The 20,097-nt window shown below is 39.4% G+C and overlaps 1 protein-coding gene across 2 annotated transcripts in view; it reads right to left on the bottom strand.

Moving 5' to 3' along the window:
* The window catches only part of DNAJC13 (DnaJ heat shock protein family (Hsp40) member C13), a 112,206-nt gene extending 97,498 nt beyond the window's left edge, over window positions 1-14,708 (bottom strand). For both annotated transcript variants that reach the window (XR_013814810.1, XM_079794542.1), the window contains exons 1-2: window positions 14,439-14,708; window positions 51-131 (exon numbers count right to left, since the gene is read on the bottom strand). Coding sequence is in view for 1 of the 2 variants with exons in the window: in XM_079794542.1 (XP_079650668.1) it covers window positions 51-118 (68 nt within the window). In the remaining variant the exon portion in view is untranslated. The remainder of the gene's footprint in view (window positions 1-50; window positions 132-14,438) is intronic.
* Between the last annotated feature and the right edge of the window lie 5,389 nt (window positions 14,709-20,097).

The following is a 20,097-nucleotide window of genomic DNA, read 5'->3' as shown; positions in this document are numbered from 1 at the left end:
AATAATACTTTATAGAAGCACAGGAAAATAAAACCAACAAAAATACATACTTTCCCCTCCACGAATGTTTTGTTGTGTAGAAACATGCCAAATCCTTATTTTCCCTGATTATGTTCATTTTGTGCTGAAACCTGGAAGATAAAAATATTGGTGAGAATTTAGTACAGAGTTATCCTTAGAGTTTTTCCTGAATCTCTCATATCATACTTTTATAGCCTGCCATATGGTACTGATTTTAAGACAACTTTTTCTACTAGACCAGTGGTCGGCAAACCGCAGCTCGTGAGCCACAGTTTGCCGCTCTGTTGACTGAGTTTGCCGACCACTGTCATATACTACCCTTTACCTCTTTGCACACAATATGCCACAACTGCCTAATTCTCACAGCTTCCAACTACACAGTAACATTTAGTCTAGTCCAGTGGTCGGCAAACTCATTAGTCAACAGAGCGGCAAACCGCGGCTCGTTTGCCAACCACTGTACTAGACCATAGGGTTTAAAGGAGAGGGAATGATCTGTTCATCTCTGTATTACAGCCATATTGTGACTGTCTGCTCTCCTCCACTGCACTGGGCTTCCTGAGGATAAGAACTGCCCTCTATCAATATTCCAAGTGTAGTGATCTAATAAAAAATGTTCAAGTAAATGAATGTTTAAATCTCACATTGCCAAACAATGCCTTGGCACATGATAGGCACCTGAAAATGTTTGCCAACTGATAAGCCAATGGGAAAGGTTTTTGTTGAGGTGTTAAGTGGCAGCCCTTTGCTGTCACTTTAAAGGCAAGCTATCCTATATAATAAAAGCTTAGGTGGCATCGCACGACGTCGTCACAAGATGGCCACCACAAATGACCACCACAAGATGGCTGGCAGGGAAGAGCACTTGTGGGCGACCAGGCCAGCAGGGGAAGGCAGTTGGGGGCGACCGGGCCAGCAGGGGAGGGCAGTTGGGGGCAACTGGGTCGGCAGGGGAGCGGTTAGGAGGCAATCAGGCTGGCAGGCAGAAGCAGTTAGGTGCAATAAGGCAGGCAGGCAGGCGAGTGGTTAGGAGTTAGCAGTTCCGGATTGTGAGAGGGATGTCTGACTGCCGGTTTAGGCCCAATCCCTGCAGGGTCCCAGACTGGAGAGGGTGCAGACAGGGTTGAGGGACACCACCCCTCCCTGCACAAATTTTGTGCACCGGGCCTCTAGTTGTAAATAAGTAAGATTTAACTTAAATATACCCAAAATCTCATTTTAAAATACATGTCCACAGTAAAAAAATCTAAAATGTTCAAAAATAATCATTCTTCCTAGCATCCAAAGATAGTTATTCTAGCATCCCTTCTTCTATTTAGGAAAAATAGGTGGCTTTAAAAAAAAAAATTGAGATTGTCATTCGTACTGCTTAACCTATTTTCACCATGGAATTAAATATTCTCTGGGAAAATGATTTTTATGGCTACATGATATTCCATTGTATAAATATACCAGAACAAGTACAGAAATTGAGAGTATGTGTTGAAATTCAAATTTTTATAGCAGTTTGGTTGGTGAACTCTGGTTAAACAGGATATAGAACAGTTCAGGACTGTCGAACTTGTGTGATGAATCACACATCGTATGAAGTTCCAAACAGCTTCATGCAGACGGACCATGTTATGTGCACTATTTTACACTTAGTTGATTAGTCTGTTGATTGTAACCCTGAAGTCTATAAAATCCAGAATCCATTTATTTCATGAAAAAAATTAAATTTAGCTAAGTTTACAGGATAAATTGTTTGAACTGGCTACTAATAAAAGAGCGATGATAAATTTTAAAAATACTACATCATTTGCTCCATACTGAATAAAGTTTAAAATGAAAATGGCCATTTGTTTCTTCTTTTGTGACTTGGCTATTTTTTCCCACCCTCAATAACTAGAAATGCATTCTAAAAAATATTTTAAGATTCATACCAAAGTGCCAATAATGTAAACTGAATGGCTGTATGATTCAATTAAGCTTTCTTTTTTATATCTTTATACACTGATCTAACTTTTTTAACCAGTAAGTATTCTTTTAATAATTAGAAAACCATTTTCTTTCAAAAGACATTTTTGTAACTATTTCTGAAACAATTCACATACCATAAAATTCACCCTTTTAAAATGTATAATTCGGGGGGGGGGGGGGGGGGTTAGTATGTTGAGCTCTACAACGAACACCACTATTTTTAGAACATTTTTTTTATCACCCCAAAAAGAAACCCTGCTAGCAGTCCCTCTCCATTCCCCTTTACTCCCAGCACCTGGCATCCACTAATCTACTTTCTGTTGCTATGGGTTTGCTATTTTGGACATCTCATATAAATGGAATCATGTATTATGCGGTCTTTGTGATTGAAAATGTTATGCTAAATGAAAGAAGCCAAAGTTTATCTGTATTCTGGAATGAATTAGTTTCCTTCTAGTGTATATATAATACCACCTTTTGTTTATCCATTCATCAGTTGATGAAAATTGGTGTTGCTTCTACTTTTTGGCTATTATCAATCACACTGCTCTAAACATTCAGTTTTCATAAACATGTTTTCGTTTCTCTTGGGAATATACTTGAGTGGTAAAAACATTTTTTAAATTGTTTTAAAATTGCTTTCTTCATTCCTCCTATTTGTCTTTGTATTAGCAAATTAATGAGGACTTCTGTACTCTATGCAGAATGCTCTTCCTCTAGATACCTATATGGCTCACATCTTCACCTCAAATCTGTGTTCAAATGTCATCTTTAGAATGAGCCTATCCTAACTGTCTTGTTTTAAACTGTAACCACCCTCCTCATTCTACACTCTCTATTCCGTCTGACTCCTCTCATTTTTCCTCCATGGCACCTTTCATTTCATAGTTTAATGTGCAATTTATTATATTTATCTTTCATCTAATCCTACTAGAATATCCAGAGGGAGGTATTTTTGTATTAAGCATGTATGTGTTATATATATCTCACATCACACATATATCCCCAGAGCCTACAAGAATGTCTGACAAAAAACAGGTGCTCAGTAAGTATTTGAGTGACTGAGTGAAATGCAGCAAACTTATAGGAAATTCTGACGCTCTCTAAAGAGATACTCCTCTCAAACAAGGTTTTGCCAAACTTTCTGAACAAGCATCAATTCATGCTCTGAGGAATAGTAAGAGAACCACAAGTAACAGCAAGTTTAGAGAAACCTTTATTGTTACCAGAGAGGAAATTTCTCTTAACAGTCAACTGACATCTTCCTCTAAGTATGTATGGAAACAGCTAAATATAGTCCTGCCAGTTGGAGTGTTGTTTTCTTTTTTTTCTGAACCATGTGTCTGGGATGACATAGGCAGCTAACCAAAACTTATTAAACCAGCAAACATTATCACTGCCTTCTGAATCATTTGCAGCAGATAATATTGCTGAAATAAAATACAGGATTTCTGAGAACATGCCCAAAAAGTAAAAAATATCGGTTTACAGATATTTTTCCCTTACTATTACTGAATTTTGGAACAATGGAAGAAAAAGGGGAACAGAAAAGGTGAATGAATGATATCGAAGAGTGGAATTTGGATTCCTAGTCCATAACTTAAGACATCGGAATGACGGACTCTACCAAGGGCCTATCTTGGGAAAACTAACAAGAAAATGTGTTTGAGTAAACACTGGTTGATATCATTGAGAAACTTCAAAATGAAAATGAAAATGAGAAGAAAACAATAAAGATTTTTAAATGACAGCCATAGGGAACTTAGGGTATGACCCAGAAAGAACAGAGATGCCTAATATATCCTGAAGAGTCCAGGGGTGGGGATGGGGCATAAGGGGTTGGGCAAGAAGCAAAATAATCTCACAACAACAAAGCAAACTTAAGAATAATTTAAAAAAAAACTAAAAAACTAAAGAATGACCTTATAGGTTATCACTGATTTAGGAGAATATGTAACTCAAACAGATCTTTTAGGAAAAGAATTAAAACAAGTTTAGGAATGGGGCATTGTCCCATGCACCAAAAAGGTTTCGGGTTCAATTCCTAAAATGTAGGATGACAATACCTGTCTCAAAGGGCTGTGGTGAGGACTAAATGAGATAACTTGAATAAAGGAGTTAGTGTGATGCTTGGCTCAGAATAAGCACTCAAAACTATTAACTGCAACCATAATAATCATTACTGTACTTTATATACACTGAGTCACCAGATTATTATGATCTCTGGATGCATAATAATCTGGCCACTCAGTATATATATGTGTGTGTGTGTATATATACATATACATATATATACATACATACATATATATATATATATATATATATATATATTTTAGAGGCCTGGTGCATGAATTCGTGCATAGATGGGGTCTAGCCAGCCTGGCCAGGGGGAGGGGACATGGGTGGTTGGCCGGCCTGCCTGCTGGTCGAACTCCTGGTCAAGGGGACAATTTGCATATTAGCCTTTTATTATATAGGATATACACTGAGTGGCCAGATTATTATGCATTCAGAGATCATAATAATCTGGCCACTCAGTGTATATTACCCCAGATGGGCAATAGTTGTTTTGAGTATTTCTATTACCTCTTTTATTTTCAAGCTTACTTATAGCCTGGCTGAATGGCACAGTGGTTGATTATTGATCTATGAACCGGAAGGTCACAGTTCAATTCCCATTCAGGGCATATGCCCGGGATGCAGGCATGATCCCCAGTGCAGGGCGTGCAGGAGGCAGCCAATCAATGATTCTCTCATCATTGATGTTTCTATTTCTCTCTCCCTCTCCCTTCCTCTCTGAAATCATCAATAAAAATATTACTTATAGACCCCTGTACATCTTAAGGCATTCTGGGGGCAAGTTATCATTATTAAATTACTTGATTCTAAGTCTTCTTTTATCTATTAATTTCAATCACCTAAAATTTCTACCTTTAAAAGTACAGTGTTTTATGTTGATTTAATCAGTACTCATGGCTTTTACTTACTCACCAATATATTATCTTTCTTAAACTGGGTGGAGTACACAAAAGGTGTCGTTACTTTATTGTTATTTTATTCTTTAAAATTTGTATTTCCCAAAATATTTAAAAGGAAAAAATATATATGATTCAAGTATATGATAGGTGAAATTTTTAAATATTACCTAGTCAATTATAACTGACACTTAAGCGTCTCTTTATTTCAACTTTATTCCTACAAAGGACTACTATTTTGCAAGTCAATCTTATTTACTACATTTTAAATATCCCCACTTAGACATTTTGAATCTTAATTATTGGAAATGTTTCTTTACATGAAACCAACTTAATATTTTAAAATTTAACCTCTATTCATTATCTTCTCCTTCATATTTCTTTAACATACTCTAAAAGTGGTTCTAAGTGTTGCTCTTGCAGGCAAAAACTCTTAAGCAACCATAATTCCAATTAATATTGATGAACATCTTCACAATTTTTATTATCAAGCAGCTCAATCATCAAGCAGATCATGCCAATTATCAATTATAGGCACATTATGTAAATAGCAATAATCTGTCTAACTAAAAAAAAGATAAAAATTGTTGGAAGAGACCTTGGTAGAAGCCTTATCACTAGCATTTGCCATCCTGCCAGTTTAGATACCATTTAAATTAGCAAGAATTTATCTGTTCAAACTAATCACTTAAATTTCATCTCCTTTACTTTTGCAAGTGTCCCACTTCAAATTCTCAAAGACCTACCCATCTTTTTGATGAGAAAAACTCAAGTTCACATGCTAATTTTAACTAAATCACATGGAAAGTATCTCCAATTTTTGCAAGTTGACTTTCGTTGTTTTCATTCTATATCCTATGATTACAACACCAACAGAACTTTTTTGCAACTTCTCAGTTTATTCTTTTGAGAGAACTGTACTAAGGGTTAAAAAGTCAAATTGAGGGCAATACAGCATTATGGCTACATTCACTTTTTTCAATGAACTCCCTTGCTTCATGCTGTCGAACAATATTTAATTTTCTCATATTATCTAATTTATGACTGGCAGTAAAACTGAGAATCCATTTAAGATCATTTATGGATAAAATGAGAATGATCTTGTAGAAGATATGATTTTGACACAAAATTGCAGGACTTGAGAGTCCACTAAGCAGAAGCCTACATCAAATTGACACTAAGAACAGAAAGCAAGATGAAGGGACTTAACATCACAGGAACCCAGGAAGATTGTTGCTGGGCTTAAACAAAAGAATTTGCACAAAAAGTAAAATTAAGTGTATATACGTAGCTTATGTTAGTTAACAGTCATTTAGCCAAAAATGAATGAGTATACAGTAAAAAATGAATGAGGATACAGTACTCATAAAATAATACATTAGTGAATGAATGAATTGGCATTAATAAAGGCAATACGCTTTAAAACATATATTTTGCATGACCAAGGGGAACTGATTTTTACACAAATACAAAAACTTCCTGAAAGCAGGTATGATAGTAATTTTTCCACTTTGAGTCCATATATCCTATCCTATATAATAAAACCCTAATATGCAAATCGACCGAACAGAGGAACAACGGGCCGAACGACCAGTCGCTATGACACACATTCACCACCAGGGGGCAGACGCTCAACACAGGAGCTGCCTCCTGGTAGTCAGTGCGCTCCCTCTGTGGGAGCCAGGCTCATGGCTGGCAAGTGCAGCAGCGGTGGCAGGAGCCTCTCCTGCCTCTGCTGCAGGCAGGTGGTAAGGAGTGAGGGGTCCCAGACTGCAAGAGGGATGTCTGACTACCAGCTTAGGCCTGATGCCCCTAAGCCGGCAGGTGGACATCCCCCAAAGGGTGCCGCACTGTGAGAGTGCACAGGACGGGCTGAGGGACCCCCCCCCAAGTGCATGAATTTCTTGCACTGGGCCTCTAGTGAAAGAATAAACTCTTTCATCATTAACTTTGTTCTCAAGTAATGAATTAGAAACAAGAGTTTGTCTTGAAATGCATCAAAAACTAAGATGGATGGAAAGATGGTATGTATTAAAGCAAGTATAGTGAAATGTTAATGTGAAAATTTTGGAGATGAGTATATGGGTATCTACTGTAAAGTTCTTCCAACTTGGCTATAGGTGAAAACTTTTATGTTGGGGAAATTGCCTTTCCCTTTATTTTCTGACCTAACTCTACAACAGAAATACTTTTTCTGCTCCATTGTAAAACTACATCTGAAAATGTGGTAGATATTCACATGATAGGAATAGCCTATTGAAAATGCAGAGGGAAGAACCATTGCTAAGGTAAAGGCTAATCTCCTTTGAGTGATTAATTTTGAGTAATAACTGAGGAGAGAATTCATTACTGGCTTCTTAAAGACCTACTTTTATTTGCAACTGGCTTCAAAATCTAAGTAAATTATATCACCAAGTTACTTCAGTTTCAAAAAAAAGGTAAAAAATATGAATGGTTAACAGAACATTAATTTTTACCCAGATTAAAAGCTACAACTAGACTGTCTTAGATAGAATGTGCTGTGTATGGAGGAAAACTGCTATAAACTTTAACCTGTTTTTAATTTTCAGCTTCATGTTTTAATATGTAACTCAAGTATAGGCAAAAGCATTTCCTCCTAAATAAACAAGAAATCAGTATATGTAATGTGTACAATAACCTATGTTAAACAGCTATAAAATAGATTGCAAACGTTTTAGTACATTTCACTTTAGCTCTCTTGCTGAAGAATCCCTAACTCCAGAGATAATGTTGTTAGAGAGAAAGCCAGTAGTAGTATCAAATTTAAGCTGACAATCATATCTCCAAATAATTACTCAAGTTATAACACTGAAACATTTGCATTATGTCATATCAAAACACTTTTTAAAATCCTTCTACCACCATGGGGTAGGACAACACTATCTAAGATCCCCGTATTCCTTTTTTAAAAATCTATTCCTTTTCTATTAGAAACTGGATACATGTTCATGAAATTAAAGGGCAAGAGAAATTCAAAAGCAACCCCTAAATCTGAAGAAACACTGTTAATAATATCTTAATGAGGAAAGGGGCAAGCATATATACCATATCAGTTAATTTTGTTGGCTTTACCTACTCAATATAAATTAAATATTGAAAAAGACATGTCTCTTCATATTGTAATCATATGTATACTGATTTCATCTGAGGGAGTATTTCTTATTTCTTACAAAATAGACATGAATCTGGTTGTAAAAAAAACCAAATAACATTGTTTCCAAGATGCATGGTTATGACTCTTTCCTTTCCAAAACTTAAAAATGCCTTGAAATATTCACCTGAAAAGAACTAAGAAATGAGTTCAATTAAGCATGTCTGTGAAATCAATGGTACTGATCACTTACATAATTTAGACCTAATTTCTATTTCATTTATTTTTAAAGCTAACTTGACTTATGCAAGAGCCAATTATATTAGTTTAAAATTATCAGCTCACAAACAGCTACTTAATAATCTTGCTCTATTATTGTAAACAGACCCTTTTGGGTAAAAGAGGTTTTCAATGGCCATATTTTAACTTGTAGCTGCTTTTCTATCACTATAGTAAATGCACAATGGGGGACAAAATTCCCTAAGCATATAACAAACAAAACTTAAAGTTTTAAGCATCCTAATACCCAAACATTGTTCTCTTCATATTTAGTAAAAGACAAATAGTTTAAATTGCTACAATTTCCCTTTAACCAACTACAAAGTAGCAATGTATAGGTTTTTAATTTGGCTCAGAAATAGCACTATTATTCCTATCTCTGCCACAGTGCTTCACAGTTTACAGAACACTCCCAAATCTATCAGTTAACTAAAAAAAGTAAAATTCCACTTTTAAAATTAAATCCAGAAGCTCTAAGGTTGGGGGAGGGGGGGGAACAGCTTACCTAATCTAAGATTTGATAAACATCCAAAATACATACTGTATCTTTTTAAAAAATATATATTTTATTGATTTTTTACAGAGAGGAAGGGAGAGGGATAGAGAGCTAGAAACATCGATGAGAGAGAAACATCAACCAGCTGCCTCCTGCACACCCCCCACCGGGGATGTGCCCGCAACCAATGTACATGCCCTTGACCGGAATCGAACCTGGGACCTTTCAGTCCCCAGGCCGATGCTCTATCCACTGAGCCAAACCGGTTTCAGCTACATTCTGTATCTTGACTAGAAGTTTGTGTAAGAGAAAAACACCATACACTAAAGGACTAAAGAATACAAGTATGAAATCCATGTATAAGAATTTAAATTTTAATATAATTAGTATAGAATTTATTAGAATGTCTTCTACATTTTTTTAAAAAATATATTTTATTGAATTTTTACAGAGAGGAAGAGAGAGGGATAGAGAGTTAGAAACATCGATGAGAGAGAAACATCGATCAGCTGCCTCTTGCACACCCCCCACTGGGGATGTGCCCGCAACCAAGGTACATGCCCTTGACCGGAATCGAACCTGGGACCTCTCAGTCCACAGGCTGACGCTCTATCCACTGAGCCAAACCGGCTTCTGCTGTCTTCTACATTCTTAACCTTATCAATCCTTCAATTATGTTCTGACAACTCTGCTAGACAAAAACAGAGCATAAAAATAATTATTTTAGACTGTTTCAGGGGTTTTGTTTTTAATCTGTTCATCAAAAGATCACATTGTGAACAGTGCTTAGGCAGTGTGATCTACTTGAGGACATCTTAAGAGTGCTGAAACTACAAAATCCCACTGATTTTAGACTGTCTTAGAGATCACTCTTTTCAAAAGTAGTCCATAAAAGTACAGTAAAACTCAAATAGGTAGCCTGTTCAATAAAGTTAAGATTATCTTTAAAGAACTATTAGCAAATTAGATGTTTACCTTTACTGAATGAACCCCACTTAAATGTACCTTTGCATAGATAACTGTCTTAAATTAGAAAAAATTATCACAACTATGTTGGCTTAAGTTACTTGGGACAAAGATATCCCCTATATCTATGATTCTCAAAGGAGTTCCTATGATTTTCATGACTAAGAACTATGATTGGCATGTGCTGAGCATGTGAACACTGCTGATGCAAAAAATGGGCTGAAAACCAATGATTAAAATTTTGAATTAAAGTAATGGTTGGGGCCCCAGAAGAGACACTTTTATTAGAAACACTACTAGTATTTAGTTGATGGGGCTAGATACCCCTCAATGTATAAGACCATCTCAGATTGAAGAACTGTCCTCAATTAACTTTCAAATATCCAAATGGTCATTCACATAGGTTAAAAAACACCTATTTATAATTAACTATCCCACAAAGTATGTTTTCCAGTTTAATATGCATATATTTTCCAGAAATGCACCTATCATGTAAATGAAGATATTATACTTTGAGTTCTCTTGGCTTTGTTTGTGTTTATATTTTGTCTTCATTTTTGAATGGTATTTTTGTTGTCGTTTTTTTTCTTTGCTGTAACGTTTATCTTTGCTCCTCTGTATATGTTTTCTTTACTTTGGCTACCTCCAAGATTTTCTTTGTCCTTTGTTTATATCAATTTGAATACAGTATATCTAGGTGTGTTTTGCTTGTATTTTGGGGAGCCAGGTATTTATCCTGCTTCATGTTCTCTAAGCTTCTTGGATCCTGTGGTTTGATGCCCGACATTAATTTTAGAAAATTCTGTATTTCCTCAGATACTTCAATATTTCTTCTCCTCTAGGATTCTAATTATGTACATATTAAAATGAGTGATATTACCCCCAAGCTCTGGGATTTTTATTTTTTTTTTTAATTTGTGTGTGTGTGCATTTCGGTTGGGTAATTTCTACTGACATCTAAAAGTTCATTGATTCTTTCCTTGGTTGTTCAAATCTACTGATGAGCCTGAAAGTTTTCTGCATCCCTTTACTGTATAATAAAATTTTTAACATTTCCTTTTGGTTGTTTTTTATAGTTTCCATCTTTCAACTGAAATTACCCATCTGATCTTGGATGTTTTCCATTCTTCTGTTTATACCTTTAACATATTAATTATAATCATTTTAAATTCCCTTATCAGATAACAGCATCTATATTATTTAAAGTATAATTCTGAAAATTATTCTTTTTCTTGGGAATTTTTTTGCTTTTTGCATGCCTTGTAATTTTTTGTTGAAAGCTGAAAATGTTGCCTAAGGACAGCAGAGACTAAGGTAAATAATGTTTGTGACTGGAAATGGGCACGCCTTTTCTTTGCTAGGTCTTTAGTGCAGGGTGTTTGTTAATCTGTTTAGGAGTCGAGCTGGGTTTATGATTGGTTGTTGCTATGATTATCTTCAGTGTACCAGAAGCTTCAAATACCTGCACAATAGCTTGTGGCTCCTGTGGAGGTTGGTTTACTAAAGCAATGTCTGATTATTTGTGCTGTGCCTCTTTGTATATCTTGTTCTGCTCCTAGTAGTATTCTGCATTTACTTGTTATTCAAAGCTTGTTAACTTGGTGGCAGGGGATTGGGGGATACAGTCTCTGTTGTGCTATCATTAACATTCAGTCTTATGCATACTCGATGTACCTGGATCTCAAAGGTGTGATCCCCTGGCTGCAGTTTGGGGCTCAGTGTTCCTTCCCCAAAAGATTCTTTCCCCTTTTTTTTCTTCCCCCCAACTCAATGAATGCTCACTAACAGGGCAATCTCTTCCCTCAAAAGATTAAGGATTTTGTTCCATAGAAGGGACAGAGGGGAAGAATCAAAGCAGAGTTTCTGCCCCTCCTGAAAGCTTTGCCGAAGTTCCTCTCCTCTGTCAGCACCACAACAAATACTCCCCAGGGCCCTCCCCAATCTTTCCCAGGAGTACCTAGTGAGATTTGTGGACAGATTGGAAGAAGGCACACTGACCCTTCAACACTCCATCAGCTATTCTAGAAGAACTCTTACCAGCGTCCAATTTTGTCTAAAAGTCAATGTGAATTCTGTCTACTCTTTCTGTCCTTAAATTTTGGGCTAGTGGTTTGTTCTGTGGCCTCAGCTCTTTAACAGATTTCAAAAAACAAGTCATGAATTTGAAGTCAGTGCAGTTCTTTTTTGTTTTAAAAGCTTCCTCTTGTCCCAGAGCCAAAGGCAGTGGTTATATTATTTCTAAACTATTTCAGGATAGTAAAAGAGGTGTTACAATTACTTGGAATAAAAAGGAGGTTTTTCTTGATTTTGATAAAATTGAGAAGCACTGACTTACAGGTTATCTTTCAAAGCAACTCCTCTTTAATTACTTCTAAACATTACAGCCAACATTTAGACCTAAAACTATTAGTCACAACCAAATTTTTGCTGCAGTTTATCTGCATAGCCTTGCTTCCTTCTACTGGCATAACTCGGAGACAGCGCAGGATTGGTTCCACACCACGGCAATTGAGTATGCATTAAAGTGAGTAGTAATCTTTTTGCTGGTGGAGGAACTTGCCTTCTATTTGTAAAAAACGCAACACCTGTGAAGTGCACTAAAGAGAAGTGCTGTCAAACAAGGTATGCCCTGTACTTTACTCATCTTAAGTACTTCAATCAGGAAAACAGGTGAAAGTTATGTGCAATGGAAACCTCAACTTCACCCATGTAAGTAAAATGGGTTGAAGAATGGAGCCAAATTACTTAAAACAGATCCTTTTTATTTATACCATAATTTAGTATCTACTGAGAACCAAACTGCACTATTAACCTTTTAACAAATGTAATGACGCCAATATAGTCACCTAGGCAACCAGCTTTTACTTATTTATGGATAACATTAAATTCTTACAAACAACTCATGCTTTCCACAATTCCATAACTTTTTCACGACAATGTAAAAAAAATCAAATTTTTTGGACTATTTACTTACTACTAGCACTTTAGAAAAAGAGGAATATCCATTGCCTCCCAGTGGAATACAAATGGTGGTACTTTCCATTAACTAGACTACAAAGGTTCTTTACATTTCTTTGAGTAACCTTCTGACTCCCCCTTTCCTCCCTCAATATGTTCTACTTCCTATTTCCAAACTAGGAGTATAATGTAACATTATCTAAAAAGGTCTTAATGTTCCATTGCGATATTAAAAAAAAACACAAATTTGAGACATAGCCTCTTAAACATTGTTTCATTGTACATTTGAAGTGTTAATGAGGTTTTCTGTTATATAAGTTTAATCAAGCAATAAAGCACTTTCCAGAAACCAAAGAATAGTGAAATCAAGTCTTTTTAGGATACCAAACTTTTGACAAGTAGTTTTCTAAATTTCCTTTTTACTTTTTTTAAAGGCAAGTCCTGTTTCATATTCTCCTAGACTCACAGGATACAAGGAATATCCTACAAAACCTGACCACTGTGAGCAATTTCCTCCAACTCTGCAGACAGTACTTTCAAACCTAGAAATCTATCTGAGCCATAAAGAAAGAAAGAAAATACAGTAAAAAAAGACAATCACTGGGGCAGGTCCTGAAACACTATTCTGAAACTTTACTTTTTTCCCAAAGACACTACTCTCCAAGAGGCTCAACATAACCCTATAAAGCCCTGCGCAGAGTAGAGGCAACAGCACCTGGTAGGGGCCCTCCTTTTGGAGAGGAATCAGGGCAGGGTCAAAGGGAAAAACAGAGGGAGCAAATCATGGCTTTAGGAGACAACGCCACATCAGGGGTACATTTTTTTAACTTTTCTTCTCCCCCTAAGCAACTGATAAAAGAAACAATCTCCAGACATGAGTGGTTAACTGAACACCCTAAAAACAAGGAGACAATTTAAGGGAAGGCACTCTCGTTAAGTGGACTAAATCAATCACATCTGCGTTTAACAGCCACTTCACTGAGCTACTTCACCCACTCCAAAGGCCGCATTCAGAGGCAAAAATCACAACAGCGAAGGAAAGGCCACGGTGAATAAGCTCCTCTGCAGAAAGGAAAAGCCTTGGGGAGAAACTTGATTTTGGAAAAGGAGGAGACTAGAGAAGAAACGAAGTGGGTGCCCTCCCATTTCCTAACAAAACGAAACAAAGCTAAACAAAGAAAGACAGAGTATATGCGGGACGGGTGGGGGGAAGGAGGGTCGCTGAGCCGAGGAAACCAGGAGTTGCCAGCCTCGATCAGGAACAGCACTCGGACTAGGCAGGAGGCTGGAAGGGAATCCCGAGGGCGGAGCCCAGAGGGGATAAGGGATGCGTGGGGTTCAAGATGTGCAGAGGGGAGTGAGGGGCCGAGCTGGGAGAGACAACCAGAAAACAAAGCAAAAACAAAAGGCGGGGTAGGGCTGACCAAGGGAGCGCCCGGGGCGAATGTCAGTAGGATCCGGGGGTGTCGGGGGTCCGACGGAGGCAGCAGACCCGCAGCTTGGGGGGAGGGTAATTGCTTTCCTTAGCAGTCGGAGGCTGCGGCGGCCAAGACACATCCCTCCTTTCCCTGCCCTTAGCCTCTCCCCCTCCCCCGCCCCACCCCCAGTCCCCGCGGCGTGGGGAAAAGGTAAACGAGAGCCCCGGAGCCTGGTGCCCAGAGTGGTTTACCTTGCGGGAGGCTGGAGAGGCTCCAGCCCGAGCTCCTCCCGCCACCGGCTCCGCGTCCAGAGTGGGCTGAGACGACCTCCGGCCTCCTCCCCCTCACCACTTCCCCTTTCCCCCGCTGGGGCTCTGTGGCTCCGCGGCCGCGGGTTCCTGGTGCCGCGGCGGCGCTGCCTCCCCGCCCCCTCCGCCTCCTCCCTCTGCCTCTCAGAGGCTCAATCTGGAGGCCGCCATCTTCGCTCAGGCTGGGAGCGACCGCGCTCTACGGCGCCTGCGTCTCCCTCCCCGGTTATCACGGGACCCGGTCAGCTGATTCCAACTTTTCCGCCTTCTGCCCCGCCCCTTCGCGTGCATTTCCCCGCCCTCCTAGTCCCAGGCGTCCCCTTTCCCCGAAATTTCTGGTTCTGCCGGCCCGCCCGCCCCGCCCCGCCCGCAGGCACGCATGCGCAGTAGGGAGAGCCCGGATGTGGTTTCCGGAGTCCACGCAGCGCGAGAAGGGACCCGCCCCTCGGCGCGTGCTGGGAAGGACACGCCCCCTGGGCGCGCACGCGCGCGAGGAGGGCCACGCCCCTCTGCATGTGGCTCTGACTCCTGAGGGCTGTGGCTGAACCAGCCCAGGATGTTGCACTCTTAGTTCTTTGACGCCCAGTTTTCAAGCATTTCTCCAGCCTGGACCTTGACTTCAAATGCCACGGAGTATCCGGGAGGTAGTCTGAAGCCGAAGCCTACTACTCACCTGTCTGGCCGGGTTGCGAGCCTGCAGGTTCACTTGCTGTTGAGACTCCCGGAACAACTGTAGAGAAGAATTTAAATTTTGGTTGACCTGGGCAGTCACCAAAACCAAAGCTTGGGAGATGCCTTCGGCCTTTTATTGGTGTCAGGGCCAGAACGATATACCGATAGCTCCATTTATTGTGTGCTGGTCACGTGTCAAGAGCTTACTTAATCTTCAACTCTGTCATTTCGGAGTTATCCTCGTTTTTGCAGGTAAAATGATGTCCCGCCCCACAGTAGTGGACTTGGTGTTTGTGAAACCAAGCAATCTGACTCCAGAGTCTGTGCCCTTGATACCATCTCCCTGAACATATGGGAGCGGGGGCGGTGGGGGGTGGTAGGGAGTCAGGTAAGAGAAATAAAAGGATATCATCGTGTGTTAACCTGTGGGTAAAGGTTTAATTAAAGAAGTTCAGTCTCCACTCTCAAGCCTGAACTCTAAAGACCATTTTTCAAAAATAGGTGATTCTGCTGCAAAATATGATCATATAGAATGGCTTGCATGGATACATTATTTTATGAGGGTAAAGGTCTCTGATAGTGGTTTAATACTCTGCAGAGCAATCCCGAAGTTGTGATTTCTTTGGAATCCCTTTCAGTGGGTTGGCTCGTATTTCACAGATGGCGATTGCAGGATGAAAAGTGTAGACAATAGTTCTTACAGACTTTACTTCTTGACTTTATTGACTCTTGCCCTGCCTTGGGGTAGTAAAAGTGCATTTACATTAGACTTTCCTTTACTGCAGCCCTAAGATAAGGTGCATCTAAGGGGTGTTACTAGGAATAGCTGGGTGTGGGAAGACAAAACAAGAAATAGAGTAGAAAGGGAGAAGAAAAAAGAAACAGGATGGCTAAATTAAGAGGTCTTCTCAGCTTATCCCATGGAAACAGACGCCTGTGTTTATCTTACAGGTTGCAAAGCATTCCAATAATCCCAGAAGTAGTTGTGAGGTGTATTATTTCTATGTTATAGATTAAGCAGACCCAGAGTGTGCAAGAGACTTGCCCAAGATGACCCAGCTCCTAAAGGTTGAGAAGAGATTTAGTCACAGGACTTGAAACATCAAGGCGGGTGAACTATTAAACCTGCACACTGCCTCCCTGTTGTATATCGGGCACAGATAAAATTGACTGTGGGAGTTGGGAGAAGCCTTAGGCATCATGAATTGCCCCTCCCTGCCGATCTCCTGGAGTAGAAAATTCCCTGCCTCCCCAGACATTTTTTTCCATTTTGCAGTTTTAGAAACCACTCTCTTTGTATTCAGTTTGCCCCCTTTCATGAATAGTTTTTTTGTTTGTTTGTTTTTTGCTTTTTCTTCCTCTATGTGACATCCCTTTAAGTACTTGCCAATACAGCTAATTATCCTATCTCTTTTCCTCTCCTCTGCTTATCCTTCTCACTACCCAGCCACAGCTTCTCATCTCCAAAAGCCCAAAAGCCATATTCCTAGTGCTTTCAACTGTAGCTTACAGGATGTGGTTTCAAGCCTTTTCACAAAGCCCCTGGTTGCCATTAATTAGATTTGCACAAGTTTGTAGTGCCCTTCTTAAAACAGTAAGATTAAACAAGAGACAGGAAGGATAGGAGGACTTGTCTCTTCTTTCCCTATTCTGTTAAATCAGTCCCATGTCCCCTACACATGGGACTGATTTAACCAGTCCCATGTGTGGGGGACAATAATACATTTGTTACTTTTTTTAAGAGTAACAAATACAAGACTGGATCCTCAAACTTCTCTTTCTGGATTTATCTTTCTATTCAAAATCCAAGTTTGCCTTATCTTTTCCGACACTTTCATAGCACACACTATCAAATTTACCAGTACAATCAGGAAAGGGGAACAACACAGAAGATGTCCTTCCAAATTATGTGATATCCTGTATAATAAAAGTCTAATATGCAAATTGTCCCCTCAGGCGGTCGTTCAGCCAACTCGGAGTTCAACTGCTCGCTATGACGTGCGCTGACTACCAGAGGGCGGCACAAAACATGGCGGGCATCGGCGATGCTCCTCTGGCAGGAGGCAGCAATGGAGGCGTTGCCGGCCCTGATAGGCCCCGACCAGGACCATGGCGGGATGGTGGAGCAGGTGAGGGGGCAGCGCCAGGCCAAGGCGGGGTGCCAGGTGGGGCTGCGGGGCTGTGAGGCTGGGGGCGCAACCTGGGGCTACAAGCCTGGGGGCACGAGCTGGGGCCCATTCCCCGCAGGCCACCCCGAGGGACCCCACCTGTGCACGAATTCATGTACCGGGCCTTTAATATACTTATAATATTTCACAGCCTCTTAGGTATCTATAGCTTTTATCAGTGGCATAAGTTAGTGTACAGGCAGGAGAGGCTTAGGATTTTAGGAACCCACAAGACAGTCAAACTTATTGAACTCCATATTGCTGTTAAATTGTCTACCTAATTACATCAATACCCAGATCCTAAATAAATCCCTAGGAATGCTACACAATTCAGCAAGATTTGAACTGTTTCCAGCGCAGTAGCCAATAACCCATATGGCTACTGAATACTTGAAATAAAGTCAAAATACACACTAGATATAATATGGAAAAAATATAAAATATTGCATTAACAATTTTTATAATGACTACATGTTGAAATAATATTTGGATATATGTTTGATTAAATAAAATGCATTGTTAAAATCAATTTCACGTATTTCTTTTTTAAAATGTAGCTACTAGCCTGGCCGGCCAGTGTAGCTCAGTGGTTGAGCGTTGACCTATGAAACTGGAGATCATGATTCTATTCCTAGTCAGGGCATATGCCTGGGTTGTTGTCTCAATCCCCAGTGTGTGTGTATGTGTGTAGGGGAGGGTGTCGGGGGCATGCAGGTGGCAGCCAGTCAATGATTCTCTCTCATGATTGATGTTTCTATGTCTTTCTTTCCTTCTTCCTTCCTCTCTGAAATCAATAAAAATATATTTGAAAATGTAGCTACTAGAAAATGTGGAATTTTATATGTGGCTCCCATGATGTTTCTGTTAGACAGTGTTGCTAGAGAAAGTCTTATTGCAGATACACAGTGACAGAAAATACTTTTCCATTGAGTTGGCAAGCTTGAAGATCCCACAGCATCATTTCCTGGACCTCATTTTAATTTCTTACATGGCTGGTTTTTGTTTTTCTCCAGGTTTATCTCAACACATATATTTAGTATTTTTGTGTTCCTCTGTACCCAACTCCTACATTGTATAGACTTAAAATTATCAGCAACATCTGGCAAAAAATTATATGAGGATTCCTTGACATCCTTCCTATCTAATAAAGAGAGAATATGCTAATTGACCCTCACACCATTGCAAAGATGGCAGAGGCCACAGCCAATAAGGAGGGAATATGCTAATTGACTGTCCTGCCCTGAAAGATGGCGGCACCCACAGCCACAAGATGGTGGCACCCAGTCCCCTCAGCCCCCCAGCCACCCAGGGCCGCCTGAGGCTCAGGTAACCATGGCTGGCCAAGGCTTGAGCTGCCGGCAGTGGCAACAGCGGAGGTGTGATGGGGGCATCGCCTTCCCCTGATCGCCGGGTCGCCTCCTGCCCCTGAGGGCTCCCAGACTGTGAGAGGGGGCAGGCCAGGCTGAGGGACCCCTCCGCTCCAGTGCATAAATTTTCATGCACCAGGCCTCTAGTATGTACATATGTATCTACCCATATATATTTTCCACATTTAAAAATAAATAAATATGGCCGAAACCGGTTTGGCTCAGTGGATAGAGCGTCGGCCTGTGGACTGAAGGGTCCTGGGTTCGATTCCGGTCAAGGGCATGTACATTGGTTGCGGGCACATCCCCGGTAGGAGGTGTGCAGGAGGCAGCTGGTCGATGTTTCTCTCTCATCGATGTTTCTAGCTCTCTATCCCTCTCCCTTCCTCTCTGTAAAAAATCAATAAAATATATAAAAATAAATAAATAATATTCTGGTTTCCTCTGCCTACTTAATCCCATCCCAGAAACTAAATTTATTATTAATAAATTTCATTATTATTAATGAAAATGCCTTTGTTAAAGTATAATGCTGTTCATATATAAAGGATTTTGGACTTAAAATATTTTAAGTCCAAACTAACAAAAAAACATGCTTTCGTTTATTATAGGAAATTATCTAGTTCTGACCATATTTTCAGAATTGGGTCAAGAAAGAAAATGAAATACCTGTTTGGTGGTTTAACAATTTAAAACCATTACTGAGGTATTAACTGATTAAGGAAAAGGCCTTTCTGTGTCCTTTTTCTCATTAAAATTAACCCCTGTAATTCTCTTTTAGCAATAGATACATTGCTAAGGATTTTCCAATTCAGATGTTGTTACTGGTTAATCCAAACACTCCCAGTATTACCAGACTTGAGAAAAATTTAGAAACTTACATATTTTCCCCCAGAAAGGATTTTGAAGTGAATAAGATTTCCAATCTGCTACGAAATTATTACAGTCAGACATTTTTAATCATCAGCCCTTGAAGGAAATGTAAGGTGGTAAAAGGATCATAGTCAAGTCCCTTAACCTCTTTGCACCATAGTTTCCTCATCTGTAAACTAGCTATTTATATTTCCCTTAAGAGACAATAGTGAGAATTAAATAATATAATTTATTGGAGCACCTGCCTACTAAGCACTCAATAACTTGCTTTTTTTGCTATAGTTAATCTCAGGGTCTCCAGCAGGTTTATATAATCCTTGTGCTTGAGTTTCCTTGGATTAACAACCATGACAAAGTAAACAGAGTTTTAGACTATCTGTTGTTACCAAAAGGCAGGAAGTTTAATGTTCATTCTTAACAACCATATCTGAATACTCATGAAAAATTGTAATATAGTTCATGCCCAAGGTGTCATTTTTTTAAAATATATTTTTATTGATTTAAGAGAAATAAGGGAGAGGG

The sequence above is a fragment of the Cnephaeus nilssonii genome, assembly GCF_951640355.1.
Source record: "Cnephaeus nilssonii genome assembly, chromosome: 17".
Taxonomy (NCBI): Eukaryota; Metazoa; Chordata; class Mammalia; order Chiroptera; family Vespertilionidae; genus Cnephaeus; species Cnephaeus nilssonii.
Note: the sequence above shows the minus strand (reverse complement) of the source record. Positions and strands in the feature narration are given on the sequence as shown.